Source organism: Narcine bancroftii, chromosome 1 (assembly GCF_036971445.1).
Source record: "Narcine bancroftii isolate sNarBan1 chromosome 1, sNarBan1.hap1, whole genome shotgun sequence".
Taxonomy (NCBI): Eukaryota; Metazoa; Chordata; class Chondrichthyes; order Torpediniformes; family Narcinidae; genus Narcine; species Narcine bancroftii.
Genome location: NC_091469.1, coordinates 305,419,900 through 305,447,331, shown reverse-complemented (window position 1 = coordinate 305,447,331; position 27,432 = coordinate 305,419,900). Strand labels below are relative to the sequence as shown.

The following is a 27,432-nucleotide window of genomic DNA, read 5'->3' as shown; positions in this document are numbered from 1 at the left end:
AATACGTGTTGCTGAAATCCTGTTTTCCACTGACTTTTACTTCACCACTGCCCTGATCATTCCTCCATCGTGTTCCACCAATATGGTTTCAAGAGAGACATTGATTTAAATCTAATTCAAAAACTGAAATTGGGGCCATGTAGTGCAGTAACAACTTGACTGCGATGTTAATCGCAAGTCCAAGGGTGCTTCCCCAATCTGCCCATAAATTCTGGACAGTACCTGTCAGGAGATGACTTCTTAAAACATTGAAGGGATCCTTTGCTGCAATAAGAGAAGGTTATAAATAAAAAAGGTCTGGTGCACATTCTTTATTATTGAGAATTTTGACCATCATAAATTGATTCCCCCCAAATCAATGTTGGCACTACTGTCAGTATAAGGGAATTAGGGGTTACGGAGAGAAGGCGGGGACGGGGTACTGAACTTTAAGATCAGCCATGATCTCATTGAATGGCAGAGCAGGCTCGAAGGGCTGAATGATCTGCTCCTTCTCCTATCTTCTATGTTTCTCAAGAGGAAGCTATCCAGAAGCAACCCAGTTAGTGTCGGCATCCTGCCATGCCAAACTATGACCACTGTCAGGGTCTCTGCTCTTTCTTGACTAATTTTAATGGAAAAGAAAATCATCCTATCATCTCTTATTGCTCGAGGGGAAAAAAAACTCAATGAAATAATTTATTGATCTTATAGTATAGCCATTTGGAGAAATCAAAATTTGGTGTTTTTGTGAAAAAGTAGCTCCATAAAAAAATTAAAATATTTTTGAGGAGGTAAAAAAAATAAATTGATGAAGGTAAGGCAGTAGATGTGGTGTATATGGATTTTAGTAAAGCATTTGACAAAGCCCATCATGAGGCATTAGATCCATGGAACCTTGGCTGTATGGATTCACAATTGGTTTGAATGTAGAAAGTAGACAGTAGTTTGCCTGTAGATCAGTGACCAGTAGAGTTCCACATCTGTTCTGGGACTCTGCTCTTTGTCATTTCTATAAGTGACCCCTAGATGATGAAGTGGATGGCTGATGAATCAAAAGTTGGAGGAGTTGTGGGTATTGTTGATGGTTGTTGTGGGTTACAAAAGGATATAGATAGGATTTAGAGTTGGACGTGAAAGTGGCAGATGGAGTTTAATTCAGCTTAGGTGATGCATTTTGGAAGATCAAACCTAAAGGCCGAGTAGAGGGTTAATAGTCGGATACTTAATGTGGGTCCAAATCCATACATTTCTCAATGTTGCTGCACAGGTTGATAGAATAGTTAAGAAGGCCTATAAGACGCTGGGCTTCATTAGTTGGGGGAGCGAGTTTAAAAGTCAAGTGATCAAGTTGAAGCTCTACAGATTTCTGGTGAGACCACACTTAGAATATTGTGTTTACCGTATATGCCAATGTATATGACGACTCCCGGAATTTCCACCTAAATTTTAGGGTTTGAGCGATATCCTTTGTACAAGACAATGCCAAAATCTGGCCACTTACAGCTGACCAGTAGATGCATTTAAAAGCAAATCACAATATTTTAATAACAAATGACCATGTAAAGGTTTTAATTTTATTTGCCTGTTCTAAAATAAACCAACTCCCGTCTCTGTAACAGGCCATTTAAAGCCGGTACAGAACTGACAGCAGTCAGACTGGGCAGATGGACGCCACGAGAGAGCACTGAGACTTAGCTGATAGCTAACACGACATGTTTAAGATTGTACCAAATCCAGCAGGAAGATGGTAGTGGTGTTGAGACTTCACTGTCAAGGTTCAATTTTTTTCACCCAGCACATCAGCAACCCCTGATTTTAAGGAGAAATTTTTCTATGTTTCGAGAATCGTTCTATACACTGGCATATATGGTAGTTCTGGTCACTTCATTATAGGAAAGATTTGGGAGCTATGGAGAGGGTGCAGAGGAAATTTATCAGGATGTTGCCTGGATGGGAAAATAAGTCTTATGAGGCAAGGTTAGCAGAGATCAGGCTTTTCTCTTCGGATTGAAGGAGGATGAGAGGTGACAATAGAAGTTTACAAGATTCTAAGAGGCATAGATAAGGTAGACAGCCAGAGGCATTTTCCTAGGGCAGAAGTAGCAAACATCAGAGGACATCTGTACAAAGCAAAGAGAAGAAAGCTTAGGGGAGACATCACGAGAAAGTTTTTTTTCTAAGAGAGATATATGTATATATATATATATATTTGTACACACACACACACACACACACACACACACACACACACACACACACACACACACACACACACAGAGTTGTGGGTGCATGGAATGCCTTGCCAGGGATGGTGGTGGAGGCTGCAACATTAAAGAGCCATCTTTAAAAGTAATGGCTTAATTTTTTTTTGTTAGGTGTGGGTTGGCACAACTTCAAGGTCCAAAGGGCCTGTTCTGTGCTGTAGCATTCTATGTTCTACTTTAGTTAAAAGTACATACGATTTTCATTGAAATAAGATTAATTGCGTGTTTTTGAAAGGTTACATGGTGGTCAGTTTTTGACAGGGAAGGGGCAGAAACCCTCTGGATTCTAAAAAGACAATTGCTCTTTGAATAGTGATAATAGTTAATATCACCACTTAAACAGAGAAGATGAACTCTTGGGTTTACACATCCTCAAATATTTTAAAAGGAATTGATCATGTTTGTATAACCCTGTCATTAGGAAGTTCCTGATCTAAATAAAAGTGCAGTAGAGATATGACATAACCTGAAGTTGGCTCTATATTTGTGTTTTGTATTTTTCCATGACCAAATGACTAAGTAGATACAAAATGTAATCGGCATAAAGGAATAAAGTTGATTTTTTTTTTCCAGGAAAATCCATTCCATTATTTGTTACATCAAGGATGCAACATCAAGTGGCAAAACCATTAATTTGTTTTTTGTCACAATAGGTCCACAGGAGATGACATCTCGTTGGCCCTCCACTCTACTTTAAATTAAATCACCTGAACCACAGGAACACCTAACTACTGTTCATTGACTACAGCACAGCATTCAATACCAGCAAAATCTATGATTTGGGATTCCATCCTTCTGTATCTGGATCCTAGAATTCCTCATCAATGATGCTAATCAATGTGAATTGGCACACCTCCACACTGATCATGAGGGCACCCACAGGCCATGTGGTTAGTCGTCTACCTATGCCCTGTACACTCATGGTTGCATAGCTAAGTTCAGCACCAACTTGATCACCACTATTACTGGTTGAATAAATGGAAGTGATGAGTCAGAATGCAGAATGGAGATCGAGAATCTGATTGGGTGGTTCCTCAACGACAATCGTTCTCTCAACGTCAATAATGACCAAGGAGCTTGTTATTAATTTTAGGAAGGAAAGGAACAGGGACCACACACCTATCCGTGTTGACAGGATGGAGGAGGAGAGGGTTAGGAACATAGGAAGTAGGAACAGGAGTAGGCCAAAAACAGCCCATCAAGCCTGCTCCGCCATTCAATACGATCATGGCTGATCTAATTTATGACCTAACTCCACCTACCTGCCTTCTCCCCATATCCCCTAATTCCTGTATCATGTAAAAATTTATCTAACCGAATTTTAAATTTGTCTGATGAAGCAGCCTCAACCACTTCCCTGGTTAGAGAATTCCAAACATTCACTACTCTCTGGGAAAAATTATTTTTCGTCATCTTTGTCCTAAATCTACTCCGCCGAATCTTGAGACTGTGTCCTCTCGTTTTAGTTTTCCTGGCCAGTCAAAAAACCTTCCTACATCTATCCTATCCATACCCTTCATAATCCTATATGTTTCTATAAGATCTCCTCTCATTCTGCTGAACTCGAGCGAATACAATCCTAGACGATTTAATCTTTCATCATAAGTCAACCCCTTCATCCCAGGGATCAACCTAGTAAACCTCCTCTGGACCATCTCCAAAGCCAGTATATCCTTCCTCAAATATGGAGACCAGAACTGGACACAGTACTCCAGGTGCGGTCTCACCAGTACCTTATACAGTTGCAACATTACCTCCCTACTCCTGAATTCAATTCCTCTAGCGATGAAGGCCAACATTCCATTTGCCTTCTTAATGACCTGCTGCACCTGCAACCTAACTTTTTGCGATTCATGCACAAGCATTCCCAAGTCCCTCTGCACAACAGCATGCTGTAGTTTTTCACCCTTTAAATAATATTGAGCTCTTTTATTTTTCTTGCCAAAGTGGATAACTTCACACTTACTAACATTGTACTCCATCTGCCAGACCTTTGCCCACTCATCCAGCTTAACTATATCCCTCTGCAGACTCTCCACATCCTCATTACAGTTTGCTCTTCCACTCAATTTGGTGTCATCCGCAAACTTGTCCCCTCCTCCACGTCATCCATGTAAATGATGAACAGTTGTGGGCCTAACACTGACCCCTGCGGCACCCCACTTACCACTCTCTGCCAACCTGAAAAACTCCCATTTATTCCGACTCCCTGCCTTCTGTCAGACAACCAATTTTCAATCCAGGCCAATATACTTCCCCGGACTCCACTTTCCTGTTAGAGTTCATATTTCCCATCTCTTCTGAAGCCAGCACATCAAGGCAACCTTGAATAAGTTATTTTAATGCCTCTACTTTCGAAGGAGTCTGAGGAAATTTGGCCAGGTGCACTGTAGAAAGTATATTGATAGGTTGAATCACAGAAATGTTTGGAAACCTGAATGCCCATAAATACAGAGGTCACAAAGATAACCAAGTCCATCACGGGTTCCAGTTTATCCTCCACTAAATTCATCTTTGTGAGGCAATTTGTCAAGAAAGCAGCCAATTTTGTAAAGGACCCCAGCTCCCTGGTCACAATCTTTTCTTACTGCTACCTTCAGTATGAAGGTACAGAAGCTGAAGACTAGCAACTCCAGCTTCAAGAAAAGTTTCTTTTTAGCAGTTATCAGACTCCTGAACCTCCCCTTGTTACATTAATCATGGACTCCTCTGACACCACTAGAGGATTGTCTGGATTATGACTAAGTCACTTTGTTTTGCAGAAGAATAACTATGAATATTTATTATTTTTAAATTTATTGTCACTTTTTCATTAAGTATACAGATAATACAGAGATTGTTTTCTAGGTTTTTTTTGCAAAGTACCTGCTCATTTGCAGCATGCAAGAAATTTGATGCATATATACATAGTATAATGTAGATCACAGTAAACTCATTATTATAATTACCTTAGGTAAAATTTTGTATACCACATACATTTTTCCCATACCTTTCTTTAATGAATAACATTTAAATGTTTTTTTATCTCTCCCCATCAAATGAAATACAAATAAATAAACACATACCTTTAATGATATCTGTGAACAGCCTTATAGGAAGTTTCACAAAATCTTCTGTTTTGTGAAGCTGGGACAGGTGTGTTTTTGCACACTGTTTTGCTGCTGTATACAGTTTCTGGTCACTGTGCTGATCTGCCAAACACATGACTTGTAAACAGTTTCTGATATCTACTGTCCGAGCCAGAAACCGAGAGCACTCTTCAAAAAGTGAGGTCAATTGGTACATATCAGCCACCTCGTACGTTTCCTGGAGGTCCTCCACTCTCAGTTTTACAGTTCCTCGGTAGATATAGTCCACAAGGAGCTGGAAAACGCTTGCATTCACATCTTTTAATTCTATAACATTATTGTAAGCTTCCTTTAAATTAGACGTGAACATGGAGCGGAAGAAGCAGCTCTGAGCAGAAAGAACGAGCCTGTGTAGCTGAAATTCTTTACCTTCAACAGAGATGGTGACATCTGCAAATAACCTGTCTTCAAGACACAGATCCATTATGCTTTGAGCAACTCGTTCGGAGTGTAATCTGTCTGTGAAGGTATAGCTCATAAAGTAACTCTCCTCAGTTGGACCCACGTCACTTGCAGGATCCATAGTCACACCAGTGAAGATTCTATGGGAATAAAATTAATCATATTATTTTTTTAAATCATTCTATTGTTTTATCATTTATAATGTTTTGTCTAAAATCAGGAACATTTTATCACACATTCAGTATCCTGTCAAAGTACAGAGCCATTCAGCTCATCATTTCTGTGATGGTCGTAAAGAGCTCAACCAAATCTCTGAAGTCAGATTCGTAATTTTCATTTTCTCTCTAACTTAAACCTTAAATAGTAAAGTCACATTTGCTCCAATTTTGCAGGATCCATCGCAGAATCTACAGAATTTTGGAAGATAGCAACCAGAGGGTCCATCACCTCAACAGTCACCTTTCTAAAAGCCCTGGGAGAAAAAAAAATTATCAAGTCCTTGTAATGTATCAGTTTTCAGTCTTATTCAAATCTCTAATGGTATTTGTTTACTGATAATCTCTTTTATTTTCTTATTTGCACTGGACGATTGGTTCTCCATAATTTTGGGCAATTTTGTTTTGTAACTTGATCCATGAAAATAAATAGAAAGCCTTTATTCATTTCTGCTGCCTTTAAAAAACAACATTTCCCAATGGATTGAAAGTTCTTCATCTGCCAGTGATAGACCCATGCTGGCCCTCATTAATCTTTTACATTTTTTTAAATATAACACAACAGATTATCCTGCAATGCTGGTGTTTTTGTTTCCGTTCCTTTTACTTTCATAATTGGTGAATTCTAAAATGTTATCGATTTTCAGACTTACTGCTTATCTTCGAACAACCCTTCTAATTATTCTAAGTTTAAATCGCCAGTATAATCGGGAGAAAGAGACTAAAATGTGACATAACACTGCCAACAAATCTAACTAAACCAGTCAAATCGCAGAATTTCAGAAAACGCACAGCAGGTTTCAAAAACGCCTCGTTTCCACTTGGTCCAACTCTCCCCCGTCTTGATCACGCGGACTCCACCTCGGGAGTCAAGCTTGAGGCGTTTTCTTTCTCTCACAAACCGACCAGCCCCCCACAACCACACCCAGTCCCCTGCAAGGATGCTAGATCTCGAGTGAACAACATTAGTTCTTTCCAAATAGAAAATGATGCACAAGGTGCCGCCAATGTTCTCTGTTCTTTAACTTCTATTTGGATTATTCTTTTGACTCGGTTTTCACATTCGGCTTCTTGCAATAACCTTCTTACGAGGACATTAATACAATTTTTTTTTAAAAAAAGCCAGGGAAAAAGAAGTTGCGCATTGCCGCCGAGCATCAGCCCTGATGGGATCCTCCTCAGACTTCAGAGAGGAGCTCGGGCCTGGAGCCGAGGAAGAGCTCAATAAGGAAGCACTGTCAGCGGTCTCTCATGGAGACCATAAACACCTCACTGCGTTTGAGATCATCTTCCTACCCAAAGTGTGGTGGGGAAATAATCCCTTTACGCCCAACTTTTGCCGATCCCTTTATTTGTCCCCAGCGCCGTGCTCGACTCCGTGTGGAATGGAGGGGGAAGAGTTGGGACGGACCCCCCACCCCTCTCTCTCGGGCGGACGGGATTAGCGGGCGGACGCAGGCCCGGCCGCTTCCGTTTCCATTGCCATGGCGGCCAGGCTCGTGAGGTTGGTTGGCGCCGGACTGCGGAGCGGCGTCCGGAGATCGGGTGAGGAGGGAGAAGGGCGGGGAGAGAGCAGGGGCCGGGGAATGAAGGACGGAGCAGTGGGGCGGGAGGGAGCCGAGCCTCCCGCGGCCGCGCCGCCATTTGACCTTCTGGGGACACGGCAGTCTGGTTACTCCGGGGCCATACGGTTGGCGGAGGGCTCGGGTGACCCCAGGCACGGCCGGTAACCGGGGCAATGCGCTGCACGGTGTCGGAGCCCTGCAGGGTTCAGGAGGATGTCGAGATGTGAGGTGAAGGAACATGTTGGGTCCAGGGATCATAGATGCCATTAGTTTCAAGTTAGTTATGGGGAAGGCTAGTGTCAGAAGTACAAATTCTCACACATGAGTCTCTTTAAAGTCGGTGACACGACAAGCTTTATTTACAAGTCTGCAGAGTTGGACTCAACTGGCTTCTCGCCAAGTCAAGCCCCGATACATACAGTGCATTGATTTTTATACCTTTTTGCCTGTCCTTCCCCTCCTCTTTAACACTGTTTTAATTGGTTAGTTTTTGCAAAATCATTCTAAGTACACTTGCATTTGTAATTATCGTGTTAGTCACGTACACTACGAACTCTGCACACACTAAATTCTGTTTTTCACTCTTTTATCAATCTTTGGCTCCTACATGTCTCTTTGTGACCATGAAAGATCTCTGTTTGTTATAACATTGTCCAGCTGAACTTTTATGGTAAGCTCCCTGTCTATTCTGGCTTCCCCTTTTATGATTAATCTTCACATTTTAACTTAAGCCCTTTTTAACCTAAATTCTCTATCTATAACAATCCACCCCTTTCTTTCTTTAAAATGTGTGTACTATTTCTGAATGGGGGCCTTAACCCAGGGAAGAGAACCATCTTCTGATAAATCAATTTCGTGCTGAAGTAAAATTCTAACTGGGTCTCCCAGGCCCCCTGGCTGCATGGTCTGCTGGACCATCGAAATCACTAGGCTGCGCAGACAGGGAATAAGACAGGGTAAAACAAGCAGGAGGAACAAAACACCCCCGATGACCCACAATAAGGTGCGCCACCAGGTTCCTCCAAACCATTTGTCCAACCAATTTAATTTTGCGAAAGGATGCCAAGTCTGGACTGGTACATGGGACAAAGTGCGAATATTATCAGCGATTTTGCGAACAGCTTGGCCATTATCACAATCTTTAAGCAGCAGTTAGTCAAATTAAGCTTTCCACATACACCCCCTTCTGTGGCCAGCAAATAGTCCAGGGCCAGACGGTTCTGATAGATGGCAGAGTGCATCTGACCCTGCTGGGATGCAAGCAATTGCAGGGCTAGAGCCGTTTGGTTTGTAACAATCTCAAGGACTGCCTGCAAGCGAATAATGCGATTTAGCATATAAATAGGAGTACGGTAACCCCAGGATCCATCTTGGGCCCATGTAGCGGGACCATAATATTCAATTATTCGTTCTGGAGGCCAATCATCTCCCCACTGTTGCAAATGCACCGTGCTAGAGCGGGGTCGACGGTGTAATGCATCAAAAACCTTCACTCCCAATCTATGACCGTGATCGTGGGGTAGGAGGAAAAATTCTGGGCGGATTATTCCCAGGAAACAAGTTCCACTCCACTGCAAGGGGAGGCGGGTATACGCTTTATCACCACACACCCAGAATAACCCATTTGGGGAGACTCCATATCCCCGTTCCCAAACCCTTTTAAGGGTGGGGTTTGATTGGTATGGTCCTGTGATGGTGGAGCTGCTACAATTCCAAAGCTGAAAACTGCTATTAGACAGGGGTAAGCAATCAGTCTTAAAAACAGTGGATAGGAACCAAGTCAGGGGTTTAGGAAACCAAGTGAAATTACCAGGCGAAATGCGGATCCATACAGGCTTGCAGGGACTTTTTCCTACCGGGTACTTGCCGGCTCGTGAGAGGCAATAAAAACCGGAGGGGATGTTGGAAAGAGACCAATTCTCCCTTGACCTTGTGTAAAGAAAAGTCTAGAGGTGGTGTTTGTGCCAATAGTCCCCTCTTTCGTAAATCTGTAAGAGAGCGTGACAGTGCCTGTAAATAGTTCCTAACAAAAATATCCCCTTTCCCCCAAGGTGGGACACCCCTCAACTTTTCTCCAGAAGGGAAGCCCAAACATCATCTCATAAGGGGATACCCACATCCCTGCGTGGGGCAGTACGAATTCTCAATAAGGCCAGGGGCAAACACTTTATCCAAGGCATTTTAGTCTCCACCATTAATTTTGTCAATTGCGTCTTTAGGGTTCCATTCATACGTTCAACCCTCCCTGAGCTTTGTGGATGCCAAGGGGTATGCAATTTCCAAGAGACTTGCAATGCATCATAAATCAATTGGTGAACTTTGGAGCAAAAGTGTGGACCCCTGTCCGAGTCTATAGAATCCATTATGCCATATCTGGGGATCACATGCTCTAGGAGGAGGCGAGCTACCGTGGAGGCAGTAGCATTCACTGTTGGGAAGGCTTCCACCCATCGGGTAAAGTGATCTACCATCACCAACAGATACTTCCACTTTTGGACCTGAGGTAACTCCGTGAAGTCTATCTGGATTCTTTGGAAGGGGCGTATTGCCAACGGTTGACCTCCCACGGTGCCCGTCCTCATTACCTTCTTATTAATTCTTGTGCAGATGTGGCAGTTCTGCACTTCCTGTTGGGCCAAAGTGTAGATCCCCTTACACACATAGTCTCGAAGCACTGTGTCGCACAAGGCCTGGGTGCCCCAGTGGCTCTGATGATGCAGGTGTTTTAAAATATTGCAAGTTATTTCCTTATTTAGAACCATTCTTCCATCCAGTGTCTTCCATGTTCCATCAGGCAGCTGGCTTGTGCCCAGCTGAGCCATGTCATTTTCTTCCTTAGCAGTGAAAATGGAAGCTTTTTTTATACCTTGTCTTATTGCGATTAAGGTCAGCAAACGGACTTCCTGTTGCATGGCCGCCCTTTTGGCCTCTTCATCAGCCAGTCTGTTCCCAATTGTGGTCGGGGTATCTTCCCTCTGATGGCCTGGTATGTAGACCACTGCTATTTCCCGGGGTAATGTCAAGGCTTCCAAAGTCAGAGTAATCATCTGTTCGTGTGCTAATTCCTTTCCTCTTGATGTAATCAGACCGCGCTCCTTCCAGATCTTACCAAAGGTATGCACTACCCCGTATGCGTATTTGGAGTCAGTGTAAATTGTTCCAGTTTTCTCTGCCAGTACTCTGAGGGCTCTCTGCAAGGCATATAGTTCGCAGGACTGTGCCGACCAGCTTCCGGGTAGCCTCGCGGATTCTACCACTTCCCAAGCATCTCCTTCTATTATGGCATACCCGCTTCTCCTCATTCCGTCAACACATCTGGCGGAGCCGTCAATGTAGAATTCATATCCCTCTCCCAGGGGAGTATCGCAAAGGTCCTCTCGGGTGTTGGTCTGGAGATCCGTCAACTCGACACAGTCGTGCTCCACTTCTTCCCCTGTTTCACCGCCGTATAAAAACTGAGCTGGGTTGCAACTATTATTCTTAGCAAACTGTAGGTCTTCTCCGACCATTAAAATGGTCTCGTACTTTAATATGCGGGAATCAGTCAGCCATCGAAGGAGGGTTTGTGCTAATAGAACACTCACAGAATGGGAGGTGTACACAGTCATCCTTCCTCCAAAAGTGAGTTTGCGTGCCTCCTCCACCAACAGAGCAGCAGCCGCTACTCCCTGGATACACGTCGGCCATCCGCGAGACACTGGGTCCATCATTTTGGACAGGAAAGCCACTGGGTGTCGCTGACCGCCTTTTTCCTGCGTCAAAACTCCCACAGCTGTTCCTTGGTTATGAGTGACAAATAGCTGGAAGGGTTGTTTTAAAGAGGGCAGAGTGAGTACCGGGGCCCACGTCAGGCGATGTTTCAAGTCCTCAAACCATCCTTTCTCCTCCTGGGTCCATTTCAATGGATATTCATCTTCATTTGTCAGCTTTTCGTACATAAACTTCACCAATGCTGAGTAGTCCTCTATCCATAACCTACAGTAACCTAAGAGCCCCAGGAATTGTCTTATTTCCTTCTTATTACGGGGTAACGGCATTCTGGTGATTCCCGCAATCCTTTCAGGGGTAATCCGTTTCTGTCCTTTACTTATCTGGTGCCCCAGGTACACCACAGTCCTCTCAACGAACTGTAACTTGTTCTTGGACACTCGCAGACCCTTTTTCCCTAGATAGTTCAAGAGTCTAATTGTATCTCCCCTCATTTCTTGTTCCTTGGGCCCTGATAACAGCAGATCATCCACATACTGTATCAATTGGGAGTCATCGGACCGTGGATAGTCCGCCAAGATCTGTTCTAGCATTTGTCCAAACAGGTTCGGAGATTCAGTGAACCCTTGGGGCAATACGGTCCACCGAAGCTGCCTCCGTCTACCTGTCCATGGATTCTCCCATTCAAACACGAACATATCTCTACTTCCCTCTTCTAGTGGGCACGTCCAGAAGGCATCCTTCAGGTCAATAACACTAAACCACTCATGGTCTGGGGGAATCCGACTCATGATTGTATAGGGATTGGGCACCACCAGGTGGCGGGTTTGAACAATAGCATTCAAACTTCTCAGATCCTGAACTAGACGATAGGATCCATCCGGCTTCTTTACTGGGAGTATAGGGGTGTTATAGGGTGACATGCATTCCTCCAAAAGTCCGTCTCGTATTAGGGTCTCAGTTACCGGCTGTAGCCCCTTCCTCCCTTCCAAAGAAATAGGATACTGACGTTTCCTTACCGGCTGATGACCTGGTGTTCATCCTCCTCCTTCAGAGCACAGAGGTGGACTCGCACTTCTCCATCCACGGGGAGAGCACTCAAACCTAGGAGAGCCTGTAAATCTCTTCCTAGGAGGTTAAATCCGGCCGACGGTAACAACAAGAGGTCCTGTACCCCTTCTCTCCCTTCCAGCTTCACTGTCACTTGGGGAATTATCGATACCGTTCTGGGAGCCCCTTCTATCCCAGAAATTTTCAAATTGCTTTTTACAGGCTCGGTCCCAATCGGCACAGTTATTACACTACTTCGTTCCGCTCCCGTGTCCACCATAAACACCACCTCTTCTCCCTGGGGACCAATTTTCAGTTTTACCAAGGGTTCCCTCTTATACTTGGTCCCCAACACCCGGAACCCCTGACCCCCCTAATCTTCCATGAGTTCGAGGGTCCGCACTTCCCTCTTATATCGGGGGCATTCCCTCTTGAAGTGTCCTTCCTCGTTACAGTAATAGCACTTAGCGGGTCTCTTGGGTCTCCCCTCTCTTGGATATCTTGGGTTGCTTAGAGGAGGGTTTTGTTTCCTTTCCCCTCTGGACTCGGCATTTATCTGTCGGATAATCTGTACCATAATCTTCGCTGCCCTCTTTTGACCTTCCTCTTCCCTTGGCACATATACTCTTTGCGCCTTTTTTAACAGGTCGCTCAAGGGTTTTTCATTCCAGCCCTCCTCCTTTTCTAGTTTCTTCCTAATGTCCTGCCACGATTTGGACACAAATTCAATTCGAATAAGCTGTTCACCCATTGGTGTACTAGGGTCCACACCCGCATACTGTTGGACATTCTTTCTCACCCTCTCCAAGAAATCAGTAGGGGACTCATCTTTCCCCTGGTGGTTCCCAAATGCCTTGGCGAAATTGTGACCCTTTGGCACAGCCTCCCGTATTCCTTTAATCGTCCACTCTCTGTATTGTCTCATACTTGCCAATCCCTCGGGTGTTCGTTTGTCCCACCTGGGTTCATTCAGGGGATATTTTTGTTCATGGGGTCTGGGGTCCCCAGGTTGTTCACATTCCCACATGAGGAGGGCAGCCTGTCGAATCATCTGCCTCTCCTGGGGTGAGAATAATGTTCCCATTATTGCGTGCATCTCTTCCCAGGTATATGTGTTTGGTCCCAGGAACTGGTCGAACTGTTCGGCCAGTCTCATGGGATCTTCCAATAGACTTTTCATTTCCTTCTTAAATCCCCGCACCTCAGTACTGGTTAGGGGAACGTTTACATATCCCGTTCCCCCTCCCAGTCCTCCCATAGGAACTTCCCTCAGGGGATTTAGGCTTACTGGAGCCTTCGATGGTCCTGGACCAGTCCGGGATCTGGTCCAGGGTCGGTTTACCGGTGGAAGTTTAGGGTCCGACTCCCTTAATTCATCCCTTTGTTCCCGGCCCCTTCCGGGACAATCAGATTCATCACCTTTCCCCTCCAGCAGCGAGCTTCCCTCGGGCGCAGTGGGCACCGGGATAACATAAGGAGGGGGGAGGTTGTCCAAAGGTTCCCACTTCTTTTCTCCCGCTACCCTCAATTTAAAACATTTTGTTAAGGATCCTGGCCAGGGAACCCAACAAAATGCATACGCCGACTCTTCTTGATTCACCTTTTGTCTCAAGTTTACATATATGTTTAATGCTTGTCTAACCCAATCCTCATCAGATCCAAATTTCGGCCACCAGACCGAGGAACCTTTGATAGGCTGTTTCGACCAAAGAAGACAATATTGAACCATCTTTTTCTTGTCTTTGTCTCGATATCGTTTACTATCCCAATTTTCAAACATTCTCCCCAAAGGGCTGTCAAGGGGAACCCCCGTGAAAAGTCCTGATCTTTAAGACGAGCCCTTAGATTTTGATCCTCCCATTTTTCCCGCCTAGATCCGTTTATCGTTGCTGAGGACCCCCCCGTTCGGGACCCTTTCGTCTCGGACGCCTCGTCGGAGGTACTATCCCTCCGCCGGTTCCCGCCGAGGTTTCCCTGGGGTCTATCCTAAGGTCCCACGACAGGGTCCTCACGCCACGACAAAGGCTCTACACCTGATTTATCGTTTTATATTTTTTTTATTCCGTCATGACCGTTACCTGGGTGGTCTCATCCGTCAATCCCCACACCAAAATCGTAAGTCGTCACTTACCGGTGTCTTCCTGGGGATTGAACCGTCACTCCTCTCCTTTTCGTCTTGTCGTGTCACCTTGTCCGGATACCACTCGCTCAAGCCGCCTGAGGCGACGAGCAAGGGACTAGGAGCCACTGAACTCAGCGGGATGCACCACTCCGATGTCCCCCTTTCTCGCCTCCTCCCACGGCTGGAGTGCAGATCCTGGACGAAACCCCAGTTGTCAGAAGTACAAATTCTCACACATGAGTCTCTTTAAAGTCGGCGACACGACAAGCTTTATTTACAAGTCTGCAGAGTTGGACTCAACTGGCTTCTCGCCAAGTCAAGCCCCGATACATACAGTGCATTGATTTTTATACCTTTTTGCTTGTCCTTCCCCTCCTCTTTAACACTGTTTTAATTGGTTAGTTTGTGCAAAATCATTCTAAGTACACTTGCATTTGTAATTATCATGTTAGTCACGTACACTACGAACTCTGCACACACTAAATTCTGTTTTTCACTCCTTTATCAATCTTTGGCTCCTACATGTCTCTTGGTGACCATGAAAAATCTCTGTTTGTTATAACATTGTCCAGCTGAACTTTTATGGTAAGCTCCCTGTCTATTCTGGCTTCCCCTTTTCTGATTAATCATCACATTTTAACTTAAGCCCTTTTTAACCTAAATTCTCTATCTATAACAGCTAGGTCTGGGCCTTGGGTTGAAATTCTAAATCAGAGAAAGGTCAATTTTGAGGAAAAGCGGAAGGATTGGTACAGGCTGTTTTCCGGCAAGGATGTGCGAGGTAAAAGGTGAAATTTGGAGAGTATAATGTTTGTATGTCCCTGTCAGGATCAAAGATACGGGGAACCTTGGTTTTTGAGGGATTATTGGGGATTTGGTTCAAAAGTAATCCTGGAAATTAGAGGCTGGTGAGTCTGATGACAGTGGTGGGTAAATTATTGGAAGGTGTTCTAAGAGATTGGATATACAATTATTGGGATAGCCAGGCACTGATTGGGAATAATCAACGTTGCTTTGTGCGTGTTAGCTCGTGTTTAACCAATCTTATAGAGTTTATCGAGGAGGTTACCAGGAAAGTTGACAAAGGAAAGGCTGTGGATGTTGTCTACATGGACTTTAGTAAGGCCTTTGACAAGGTTAGTCGGGACGGTTCACATATGGTGAAGTAGTGAACTGGATTTGACAATGGCTGGACAGGAGAAGCCAGAGAGTAGTAGTGGAAGATTGCTTCTCGGATTGGAGGCCTGCGACTAGTGGTGTGCCGCAGGGATTGGTACTGGGACCAGTGTTTTTTGTCATCAATATCAATGATATGGATGATAATGTGGTAAATTGGATCAGCAAGTTTGAAGATGACGGTAAGTTTGAAGGTTTTGTGGCCAGCGAGGATGGTTTTCAAAGCCTGCAGAGGGATCTGGACCAGCTGGTAAAATGGGCTGAAAAATGGCAGATGGAGTTTAATGCAGGCAAACGTGAGGTGTTTCATTTTGGAAGTTCAACGGGATTAGAAAAAAAAATGGTTCGACACAGACGAGAGCGGCCAAGATGGCCTGTTTCTGTGCTGTTATTGTTCTATGGTTCTAAGACAGCAAACTTTCACACAGCTGTTAGTACATGTAATTTGGCAGGAATTGGAGTTTAAACAAAGGGATGTCATGGTATCATTGTGTCCAGGTTGATGATAATACTGGATAGAAGATATGAATCTTTTTATAAGCAAGAAAATAGTTTCCAGAGGAAGGGAAAACATGATGATATGCAACAATAAGTTTCATGAAATTGGGCTATTTTAAAGTAAGTGCCGACGTTAAGTTTTTACAAGGAATGGAAGTGTGGTTTTCTATTGCATGACTGATGTATGAATTTAACTCTCTCCAAATCCTACCTGCTAGGATAGCTGAAGATTTTGGGAGAGAGGGACTGGTTAGGGGTTCATTTCTCAATATCTTATTTGTTCAAACTGCTACCCACTAGCAAATGATTGAATCCACATCATTGCTGTGTGTGGCCTTGCACAGTGAATGGACTTCATACCATTTACTGCTTTGACATCCCTTAATTCACTTGTCTAACAAGAACATATGAATCGCATATTTAAAATTTCAATTATCCCAGTGTTTGGAATATGTATGATTTTCTTTTATTCCCCTTTTATATAATTTATTTCCTGATGTCTCTTCTGAATGCCCATTTCTATTTTTAAGCTTGCTCCCCATTCACTTCCATCATGAAACAAAATGGTTCCCCAAACACTCAAATCATTTGGTTTAAGAGATCAAATGGATTACTCCTTCCATTTTCTTGTTTGTTTTTTTTTGTCTACATGCTTGTCTGCATTTCTTTACTTTGCAGCATATAGATAACATTACTTTTACAGTTCCAAGTTTGCAAGAGGTCAGCATGTCTCGACATTGAACTCCATTTACCACTGTTTTACCTGAATACTTAATCAATGTCCTGTGTTTGGCAGCAGCCTCAAGGGGTGTAGGTTCTGGGGAAGCAGAGGACTGGTGCAGGGCACCAAAAAACAGGGAGACCACTCTTCCATTTGAGAAAGAGCACGGGAGATGACCCCATGGAACGGTGACCATGGTGGCAGACAGTGAGGGGCTTTGTGGCTGAAGAACGCACAGCCACAAAGTGACTCAATGCAAGGAACTCTCACAGACTGCTGGCAACTGTGGTCAAAGAGCTTACACCAGACTGGAGACTGGCTGAAGGGGTACCAAATATCTGAACTAGTTTTCAAGAGGGTGCTGAAGGCTTCCTGTTCATGTCAAAAGCCCCTTTTACATCTTTTGAGAGCTGTGTGAAAGAATCACAAGGTGGATTGGGTGGGGGGTTTAGATTTGCCTATCTTTGATGGAATGTGTTTGACTCATGGAGCTCATTTTTATCGGTTCTGTATGAACATGCAAGTCGGCTTCCTCAGACAGGTTACATCTGCGGGAATAACATGGCTTTGCAGTATAAAAGGGGCTAAGGTTTGGATCTGGAGCTTGGGTTACTGATGACTTGGACTGAAGGCTGTGAGGTTGGAGAGGCTGCTGGAGCGCGGGAGGCGAATCCATGAACACTTAGTGACTGAAGGGACTCTTTTACTTCTCTTTCTCAGACCGTAATGGACGCTGGGCAATTTCTGCTGATGGTGAATCTTTGTTTACCTTGCAGCATCTGAATGCAATTTTGTGTAATATTGCACCTGTTTTAATACATGACAATAAAGGAACCTTGAATCTTCTATTCTCATGTAGCATGCCACCTAACCTTGGCTGGATCTACAATTTTATTGCCTAACCACCATTATTGATAAATACAGCGAAAAGCTGAAGCCAGCTCCACATCACTTGTGACATCAGGACTCGTGTTCTGGTGCATGGAAGGCAAAATATTTTCTTGCTAGCATGTTACATCTAAACCAGTTTCCTAAGTTTGCCAATCAGAAGTTGATCAGTTTTGTTTTTGCTTGCATTGTTAATGATATTTTTTAAATGGGATAAATGTTAAAGATACTGAGACAATTTCTAGTGTAATACCATGAAATTACTTGCATCTAGTCTAGTTGTCCAGAAAAAAAGTCTTCATTCCTTTTGAGTTGTAGTGATTTGTTAGAATTCAGAGAAGTGTCATCCTAGATTATGGACAAAATGGTGTGAACCTTGGTTCTTCTTCTGACTCGAATTAGCCCCAGGCAGACGATTCTATTTACAAATTAATTCTTTAAATTTTGTACAGAAGTTACCCACCCAAAATATTTGCTTACATTTTTAGATTGGACTTCATTAATTATAACTTTTTAAACAATTTTTAAATGTAATTCTTCATTGTGTGCTTTTGATTCATAACATAATTTGAGTTTACGTAAAAAAAAATCTTGCTTGTGTTTTCATTTTAGCTCTCGGCTGGAGTGCTTCCATATCACAGAGCAGATATGAGGGATCTGCACCTGAGACTCGTCGTAAGTAACTGCCAAATATGATTTATTTATATCTCTGTTTTAATGCACAAATCCACAAATGACATTGGGGTCATATTGAAGTAAAGACAATAGTTATAATTCTGTACTGGGGAGTGGGAAGCAATTATTTGAGAGCACCATAAAAGACCATAAATTATAAGGAAAACTTGTATGCTATGTAATAATAGATAATGTTCCATATTCTGATTATCATGTGCTTTGGGATAACTTGGAAATGCAACTGCAAGCTGTGATTTTCTTTTAATATCCCATTGCCCTTTGGGATAACAGCAGTGTTGCCATTTAATGCCAACTATTAAGTTGACTTTGTGAAGCGATTGATGAGCTTTTTGCAACACATGGACAGACTCTTGTCCTTCTGGGTGATAATGGTATCTAGTATGTGAAGTGCTGCTGATGTAGCTTTGTCTGCTTTGTGTATTGTAGATAGTGGAAGGCTTGAATGGTTAAGCCAATGAATGGGTTCCCTATAATCTACCTTTGTCGGGATGTTGTTGAATTTTGGACTAGAGTTATAGCTCTGCTCATACGGACAGCTCCTGACTTCATTTGGTGATGGAGAGATATTGTGGTGCTAGAAACCAGGTGCAAATTAATCAAATTCTGACTTCCTTGAATTGCAATTCTGTTCAGAATTGAAATAAAATCGAATAAAACTCGGTGACATTTGATGTAAGGTGCAGCAAGATGTTTGGATGTTTTTAACAGGGAGAGCGCATGATAGAAATTCCATACCTATGTTTACCTGGTTGTTTATCCTGCAGCTACTGTCCGACCAAAGAATGAATTACAGCGCAACCAGCTGTCACAGTTTGGAGAATATGTTGCAGAAATTCTTCCCAAATATATCCAACGAGTGCAGGTAGGACTTGGGCTCATTTGGTGGTACTTTAGGTGTCACTAAGCTACCTACTTTTACCTGCTGAATGGTCAAATATACCTGGGTGAATATGACATTCAACTTTTACTCGAATATCTACAAACTTGGTCTAACAACTAACTTGCAGATATTTGCATGAGGTTCTAGAATTATCACTGGGAACAATGCCATTTAGCGTTGTGTTGGACAAATTACAGCCCCTGCCAATTAGAATATAGTCACTAGCAATGAATTACACTGTATATACATTGCGCTTTTTAGTTTTATCACGAGATGCTGGTGCCATTTTGAACCATTACTAGGCCACCATTGCACTTCTTTGTTTCAAGAGTAGATGTCACTGCCATTTTGAACAGCGACTAGACTGACCATTGCAATTATACTCATCAATGAAAATGTTTACTTCAGTTTTTTAAAAAAATGCATTTGCCTCAGTTGGTGGAACCTAAAGGATAGAAAACAGCATGGGAGTGGTGAAAATTTCAGACACGTTGGGAAAATTAATACATTTTCACAGAAGACAAGGGGAAGTGTGTTTGTTTAATTTGCAAGGAATCTATTAATTTCAATAGCCTATCTACAGATTTACACATTGCATCACAATTAATAAGGTGAGCACTGAGAGTCGTGGAGGAATGTTGGAGACTCCCTTGTCCCTTGATCTTTTCTCCGGTTGTTATTTTGCACCCAGCTTTTTATTTTGCACTGCTTTTTGAATGAGAGTTTTATTGTATTGATTTAAGAGCAGCAGATAGAGAAATGCATTCGATAATATGTGAGCACATCTATAAGCTACTGAAATGACAACAGTTAAACTCTTCAGTAGTCTCGTATAGTTATTTTGATAGAAAATTAATTTTCAATGACAGGGATTTTCTGCTCTAAAAACACTTGCTGGAAAACTGCTGGCTTAGTATTGTTTGGCCCATGATTTCTTATATTTTTCTGTATGTGGTCCACAACCAAAAAAAAAGTCACCCTGATTTAGAATAGCAAGTGAAAGTTTGCACAAGCTATTGCATTGGGGCACTCGTGACAATGAAGTGCAAAAGCCACATGCAAAGCTCAAAATATCTTAATTTTTGGTTTCATTTTTAAATTTTTTAAAGTGGTGATAAATGATTTTCATGACAAAATTGAAAATTTATTTTTCTTGTCCAGCGGTGTATTCTGTGTACCAATTATTATTCAGATCAGTTGTATGTATTAATACATCCCAAATATTAGGTTTCAGTTTACCAGTTCTGATCTTTGCCTGGAAATGTTAATTCAGTATTTCCTTTCCACATTTATTGTTTGATCTGCTGACTGATATCAGCATTTTTGGTATTTAAACTTTCAACATTTGATTTTCAGTTAAAGATCTTTTCCTTGCCTTTGTTCAACAGGTGACCTGTTTCAATGAATTGGAACTTTTAATCCATCCAGATGGCATAGTACCTGTGATAACATTCCTGCGAGATCATACCAACGCCCAATTTAAATCACTTGCTGATGAGACTGCAGTGGATGTCCCTACTCGTCCATTTAGATTTGAGGTAACGGGATAAATGGAGAGGGCAACAGGAAAGATTATGAAAAGGGAATTAGGTTTTGAAGCACTACATTTCTGGCAGCTTTTAAATTGTGTACAATTTTTAATTTTAATTTTTCTTGAGGGGTACAGCACAGTAACAGGTCCTTCTGGCCCACAAGTCCGTGCAGCCAAAATACAGTAAAACTCCAGTTATCTGGAATTCAAGCAACTGGCAAAAAAAAGGAAAATAAATAGGTTAAAAAAAAATGGAAGTTTAAAACTGGCGCACCTCACTATTAGTTTTCCAATCCACACAAAACGCCTTCTTAAGCAACCGGAAAATTCACTTATCTACCAATCCCCATAGGTGCTGGATTCTAGGGGTTTTACTGTACACCCATGTGACCCATTAACCCCTTTGGAATGTCTGGAGGACATGGGCAAACTCCTTACAGACAATGCCTTATTTGAAGCTGGGTTGCTGGTGCTGGTAACAGAGTTGTATTAATCACTTCACTAACCATGCCGCCATTTTGCAATTATTACATTTTATGTGGTGCTCATTTGTTTGTTGCAAAAACAAATATATTGAGTAAAGTTTAGTTCTAGTCCAAAAATGCTAAACTTACAATTTTGTACCAAATATGTACTCTGTTCTGTATCCAAATTGATCATTTGACTTTAATAGAGCCAAGCCTTTAGAAACTATATGTCTAGGTTAAAATATTCCATGTATAGAATTGGTATCTCTGCTAAGTCAACATATCATGTTCTCTTGGAATAGTTTTATCAATATTGACACCCAATTAAGCCCACGATATTGCTCAATTAGATGTGCACATCTGTTTTTATTTTGCTGTGATAGATAATGGGCACTTTCTGTTCATATGAATACACTTAATCAAGGTACTCATTAAGTATTTTGCTCAGCTTTTTTCAGAGATGACCTTGGGCCCAGGATCTCTGGGTGAGCAGATGTGTAGCAGCATCCTAATTGATTCAGCAGCCTTCAAGAAGAAACCACATTTCATTTTTAAGGGTTTAGCCAACAGCTGCAGGTGCCCTGTCGTTTTTTTTCCTGCAGCAGGAAAAACAACAATGAAAGAACATGTATTCTAAAAGTCTGGGATGTTTGCAGTTTTGTCGATGAGACCACAAAAAGGTCTGATAGTGATATTTTGGCACTATAAAAGCCTAGACTTGTAGAGATTGTTCCATTAGTGAGCTATGTAGGGAATTTCTTATGGTAAAGTAGAAGGCAATGATAGGATCCACGGAATGAATCGGCAATCAGTATATTTGAGCTTCCTGTTGTCCTAATGAAATGCTCATAAAATTTGGACGTCTCTGTGGTTTCTGCCTGGAGGCTGTTGACTAACATGAATGATCAATTACTTTCCAAAATATACTCAATAATATAGCCTTCTTAGATGTAGAACTCCACCATTTGCATGAAGAAAAACTTCCATCTTTTTTTCCCCCCTTGTTAATTCTTGAACATCCTGATTTTTAAAAATAAAATCTCTTAAATGCTTCAAGAATTTATTGTTCTCTCTATAACTAATTTGATTTGGATAGTCTTTATGCAGATTATATTATCCTTGTTATACACACCTTTGTTACCAAATTTATACTTTGCCCTGCATTGCTACTACTGCTTGGAATAGCAACAAAGTTCCCAACAAACTATTTCATTGTCCCAAAACATGTATCTACTTGATTTTTAAAACAAATCTTTCCTTGCTATTGCTTTCATTAAATATTTTAATATCAGGCCAACTTTTTTTCTTTGCTTGTCTCTTCTAAAAGTTAAATATTCTAGAATATTTCATTCCCAACCTTGATTATTTTACAACCGTATTTGTGTAATGGCTATTGGATTATATCCATTTATTTTTATTTGTGCCATAAACACAACATACATTCAAACAGATTGCCTTCAGTTTTCTCTTTGTGCCATGTTCTGCTCTGATCATAAGCAAGTATTACCCTGTCCCCTTCTTGATGGTCTCTAACAATGCTACTGATTTTTGCTACACTGTAGTATCGCTTTGTACTTTCTCTTTCTGCGTCTAGATTTCCATGGCATAGTTGAAAAAGTTGAGACATGAACCTTTTTCTAATGTAATGCTTTATGCACGTTCCCTCTGCTCAATGATAAGCATTATATGGCCAGATAGAATGACCAGTATTAAGGTTCTTGAGCATGTGGATAGGTTGATTAAAAACAATAATGAATTAGACGTGTCCTTGGGGAGTTGGCACAGAAGAGAAAAAAGTTATCCATGCAATTTAAAGCTCCAATGACAGTCCAAAAGACAAGGCAAAGGGACAGGACTCACTGACAGTCTTGACCAGATCAAACTGCAAATCTTTTGAGTGAAATTAACAAAATTAGCTCTGGTGTGAAAGGCAGCTTTGAGTCTAAAGGTTCAGATGGGATTGTGTGCATGGTCACAGATGGTTTATGACATCATCAATAAGATGCTGACAAAGCCTTACATGAAACACAATAGAGAAAACCTACCGGAGACATTCACTACCTAAATTAACGAAAGGAGAAGGAAATGAAAAGAATTGACTCAGTGGAATTTCTTGTTTACTTTTTTATTGAATGACAACATTGTTTGACTGGTTTAATGTATCTTAGATTTTGTACTTTAAATGGATGGGGGGGGAGGGAGGGTGGGATAGGAGGAGGGAGGGGGGGGAGAAAATGATACTGTATATATTTGAAAAGGAAAATGTATGTATCATGGTCATTGTGGTTTATGGTGTGAAAAATAAAAAAAAATAAGATGCTGACAAGACATGTATTGCCTATTACACCAAGAATGGACTTTCACCTCTTTATTTTTTGTAAAGTGGAGTAAACATTATATTTCTAAATATCAGTGCTATTTGCAAAGACAATGATGCTCAAAGTAAATCAATGCACTTTGAATATTTTTTGAATTTATGTTTGCTTTTAGTGTTTAAACAAAGTAGAGTTACAGTAAAAGTCCAAAAATCTGGGCTGCTTGGGGTTTGGGTTGGTTCAGATTTTTCAGATTCTCGGGCTGTACTTTTAAAAGTCAAATTTAAGGAGGAATAAAGAAGACATGAATAGATACATTTTGATAATTTATTCAATAGCAAATGCAGCTTGCTTCATTATCAAAGCGAGCAGTTTTAAAGAAAATTAAAGTCAATACTTGACAAATATGTAAATACAAAATTTTTTGCTTGTGGCCGCTGTGCATCTGTGGCACTTACACATGCATGCACATCCACAAAAGCCCACTAAATTTAAGAAGTTTGAGTTTTTTTGAAAAAGTCTGGATTCTCAGGTGGTTTGGTTTCTGGCATCTGGATTTTTGGACTTCTGTAATTATTAACAAAAACCTTGAAAACCAAAACTTGCTTGATTCCACTCTTACTAATAAAATAAAGAATGTGTTATGATGTAGAGTTTTAGAAAAGTGGACAATTTGATGGAATTTCACTTTGCCGTCTTATTTCAGTTTTCTGATTAGAGGTGGTCTCAATTTACTTTTACAATATTGTCTATTTGCTTTTCAACAGATTGTATATAACCTGCTTTCACTGCAGTTTAACTCTCGTATCCGTGTGAAGACTTACACTGATGAGTTGACACCACTGGATTCCTTAGTACCCGTGTTTCAAGCTGCAAACTGGTACGAGAGAGAGGTGAGCTGATGCAATTCAATTCAATTGTTTTTCCAGTCTGCTGAAGGGTCATTGACCTGAAACATTCATTTTTGTTTCACCCTAGATTTTGGGTACTCTGAGTTTTTCCAGCATTTTCTGTTTTTGTTCCTTTTTATTAATAGGTGATCTCTGGGAAATCAAAGTACAATCTTCAGAGTGAGGTGGCTGTACAAAGTTGTAGATACTGGAACTAAGTGCAGATCAATGTTAGATATTTGAGGTGAGAGTGCAGATAGAATCTGATAGACATAGAGAGAAGAAAGTAGCACTATAATAATGTAATCTTGGCTAAAGCTTTGTACATTTAATTAAATTTGGAAGCAAAACTTCAAGTCTCTGTTTCTTAGAAGGATTGGAGATGAGTTGGAAAATTGCAAAGGTATTCTTTTTTTGTATTCGGAGCTCTTTATAAAGGTAAAGGTTCCATTATTGTCACATAATACTACATTTAGAATGTAACATACATGAAATTCTTTAACTTTATCTACCGTAAGGAAGACAGATTCAGCACTTTGTCCAACATCCCTCACAGAAATGAGGCCCCAGTGAGGAAAGAACTTGCACCCTTGGTTTACAAGACTAGTGCTCTAACCACTGAGCTATTGGATCCTATCTGATTTGATTAAAAAGCAATACCCCAAAATTTTCTGTATTTGGATCTTGCTGAGATACTTTGTGTGTGTGTGTGTGTGTGTGTGTGTGTGTGTGTGTGTGTGTGTAGTAACTTGCATAGTAATTGAATCAATAGCATGCATATAGAAATGCTAGGATGACTAGATAATTAAATTAGTGGAAGAAAGTTGTTTATTAATGAATGAGAGCAGTCCAGGTTTTTGAATTTTGGAGATGGATGGGATGTAGCTTGAGGTATGTGGCCAGCTGTAATAGAGTCCAAGCTGTTGGCTTTGAGTTGTCTGGAAAGAGTGGATTTGATGAACTGAGTGGTGTTTTCTCCATTTGTGTTTGATGATTCTAATTTTAAGTGAGAAATCATGTGGCTTGACATTAACTGTTACAAGATATTTATTGTCCAATTGTACATTGATTTTGGAAGGAAACATGAAACAGGACACTAGATTCTCCCAGTGTCTGCGTGGGTTTCCTTTGGGTGCTCTGGTTTCTTCCCACTATCGGGGCTGTAGGACAGTTGGGTGAAATTGGGCTCGTGGGCTGAAAGGGCCTGTTACAATGCTGTAGTCTAAATTTAAATTGATTGAAGAAATTTTGTTGCAATAACTCTCTTCATTTGGCCTTGCAGTGTAATTATGTGTGGTTTATTAATTTGTACTTTTTTTTTTAAACCTGGAAGACAATATTACATCTTACAGGATGGATACACAAATCTTTTGTGCCTTTTATTTATGTCTTGCTCTATCAATTTTGTAAGTCTTACTGCTATTCATTCTAGATATGGGATATGTTTGGTGTATTCTTTGCTAACCACCCAGACCTAAGACGAATTCTCACAGACTATGGATTCGAAGGCCATCCTTTCCGCAAAGACTTTCCATTATCTGGCTACGTGGAGGTACAGTTTCTGATATCTTTAATCATGTGGATGATAATTTTTTTTCTTTTCCATCACCTTGGGTCTGTGTTCTATCCCATGAAGCACTTGTATTTTTAAATATTTTTATTAATTTCAAATATATGCATGCATATATAAAACATTTATAGAATACATAATATTAATAACAAATGACAAATTTGATAACTCATCAAGCTATAAAGCACATAAAACCATAATTCAAAATTAAAACAAAAATTTAAAAAAAATTTCCCACATACAGCGTGATTCTAAACCCTATCCCTAACCCAAGGTATGCGACTAAGGAAAATATGTACTTCATTCATAGAATAAAATGCCAAATATAAAAATTTAAAAAATATTATGTCTATAAGTTATGAAAGTAATTCAAGAATGGCCCCCACAACATTTAAAACTTTATATTTGAATTATTAATTAAATAATGTATCGATTCTAAATTTAAGCAGGACATGATGTCCCTGAGCCATTGAGCACGAATGGTCAGGGCAGCATCCTTCCATCTAGACAATATTGCACATCTAGCCAGGAGAGATGCAAAAGACAGAATACGACATTTAATTGGAGTTGGAATATCATCTTCTCCAATTGTGCCAAAAAGAGCAATCAGAGGATTGTCTAAATTTAGATTTAAAATTTAAGATTGAGTTTGAAATACCTCCCTCCAGTATTTTTCAAGACAAGGACGTGTCCAAAACATACGAATTAAAGAAGCCTCTTCTCTCTTACATTTATCACTGTAAGGATTTGCATCTGAATAGATGTGAGATAATTTAATTTTAGACATATGAGCCCAATATACAATTTTAAATTGTAATGAGCACTGACGGGTATATAAGGTATGTAAGCATCTTAAAAATTAGATCCTAAACTTCACCTGATAATGTAAGGGTTAAATCCTGCTCCCAGGCATTTTTAATTTTAGCGAGAGGGGCATGTCTCAAACCCACTAGCTTATCATAAAGAATAGATTAAACCTGTGTGAAAAATGTTGCATCCTAAATATCGCATCAACAATATTCGCATCAGGTGCTGTTGCTTGTCAGATAATTTTTTTTTCTTTCAGATACGTTATGACGATGAGGTGAAACGTGTGGTTGCTGAGCCTGTTGAACTTGCCCAAGAATTCCGCAAATTTGACCTTAATAGCCCATGGGAAGCTTTCCCAGCACACCGTGAGCCAGTTGAACTACCAAAACTTGATGCAGGAGAGAAAAAACCTGAGGCTAAGTGAACAAAGGGCAGCTGAATCTTTGGGAGAGCTCTGAGTAATAGAACTTCCTATGTGGACCTAAGTAGCAGTTGTTCTGTAATGCCTATTGGTCTGTGTGATATTTATGTAAATAAATTACTTGAATAAGGTT

At 41.1% G+C, this 27,432-nt stretch overlaps 2 protein-coding genes across 3 annotated transcripts in view; one reads left to right on the top strand and one right to left on the bottom strand.

Annotated features, from left to right (window-relative positions):
• The window catches only part of kbtbd4 (kelch repeat and BTB (POZ) domain containing 4), a 24,752-nt gene extending 9,846 nt beyond the window's left edge, over nucleotides 1–14,906 (bottom strand). Inside the window, exons 1-3 of one of the 2 annotated variants that reach the window (XM_069906021.1) lie at nucleotides 14,446–14,906; nucleotides 9,367–9,544; nucleotides 5,312–5,916 (exon numbers count right to left, since the gene is read on the bottom strand). In XM_069906021.1, coding sequence (XP_069762122.1) covers nucleotides 5,312–5,897 — 586 coding nt within the window. In that variant the 5' untranslated portion in view covers nucleotides 5,898–5,916; nucleotides 9,367–9,544; nucleotides 14,446–14,906. Of the gene's footprint in view, nucleotides 1–5,311; nucleotides 5,917–7,287; nucleotides 7,700–9,366; nucleotides 9,545–14,445 lie in introns of those variants that run through there. The other variant, XM_069906013.1, reaches the window with a different exon arrangement.
• Nucleotides 7,427–27,432, top strand: ndufs3 (NADH:ubiquinone oxidoreductase core subunit S3). The gene is made up of 7 exons (XM_069906032.1): nucleotides 7,427–7,536; nucleotides 18,332–18,394; nucleotides 19,180–19,277; nucleotides 20,684–20,833; nucleotides 24,376–24,501; nucleotides 25,931–26,050; nucleotides 27,135–27,432. The coding sequence occupies exons 1-7, from the start codon at nucleotides 7,476–7,478 to the stop codon at nucleotides 27,300–27,302; spliced, it is 786 nt and encodes a 261-aa protein (XP_069762133.1). The 5' UTR covers nucleotides 7,427–7,475; the 3' UTR covers nucleotides 27,303–27,432.

Bases quoted from the DNA above. Each gene is read 5' to 3' on its own strand.
- ndufs3 (XM_069906032.1), top strand. From the start codon at position 7,476: ATGGCGGCCAGGCTCGTGAGGTTGGTTGGCGCCGGACTGCGGAGCGGC. The intron at 7,537-18,331 runs GTGAGGAGGGAG...TTTTCATTTTAG, and splicing joins GAGCGGCGTCCGGAGATCGG to CTCTCGGCTGGAGTGCTTCC. The intron at 26,051-27,134 runs GTACAGTTTCTG...TTTTTCTTTCAG, and splicing joins CATTATCTGGCTACGTGGAG to ATACGTTATGACGATGAGGT.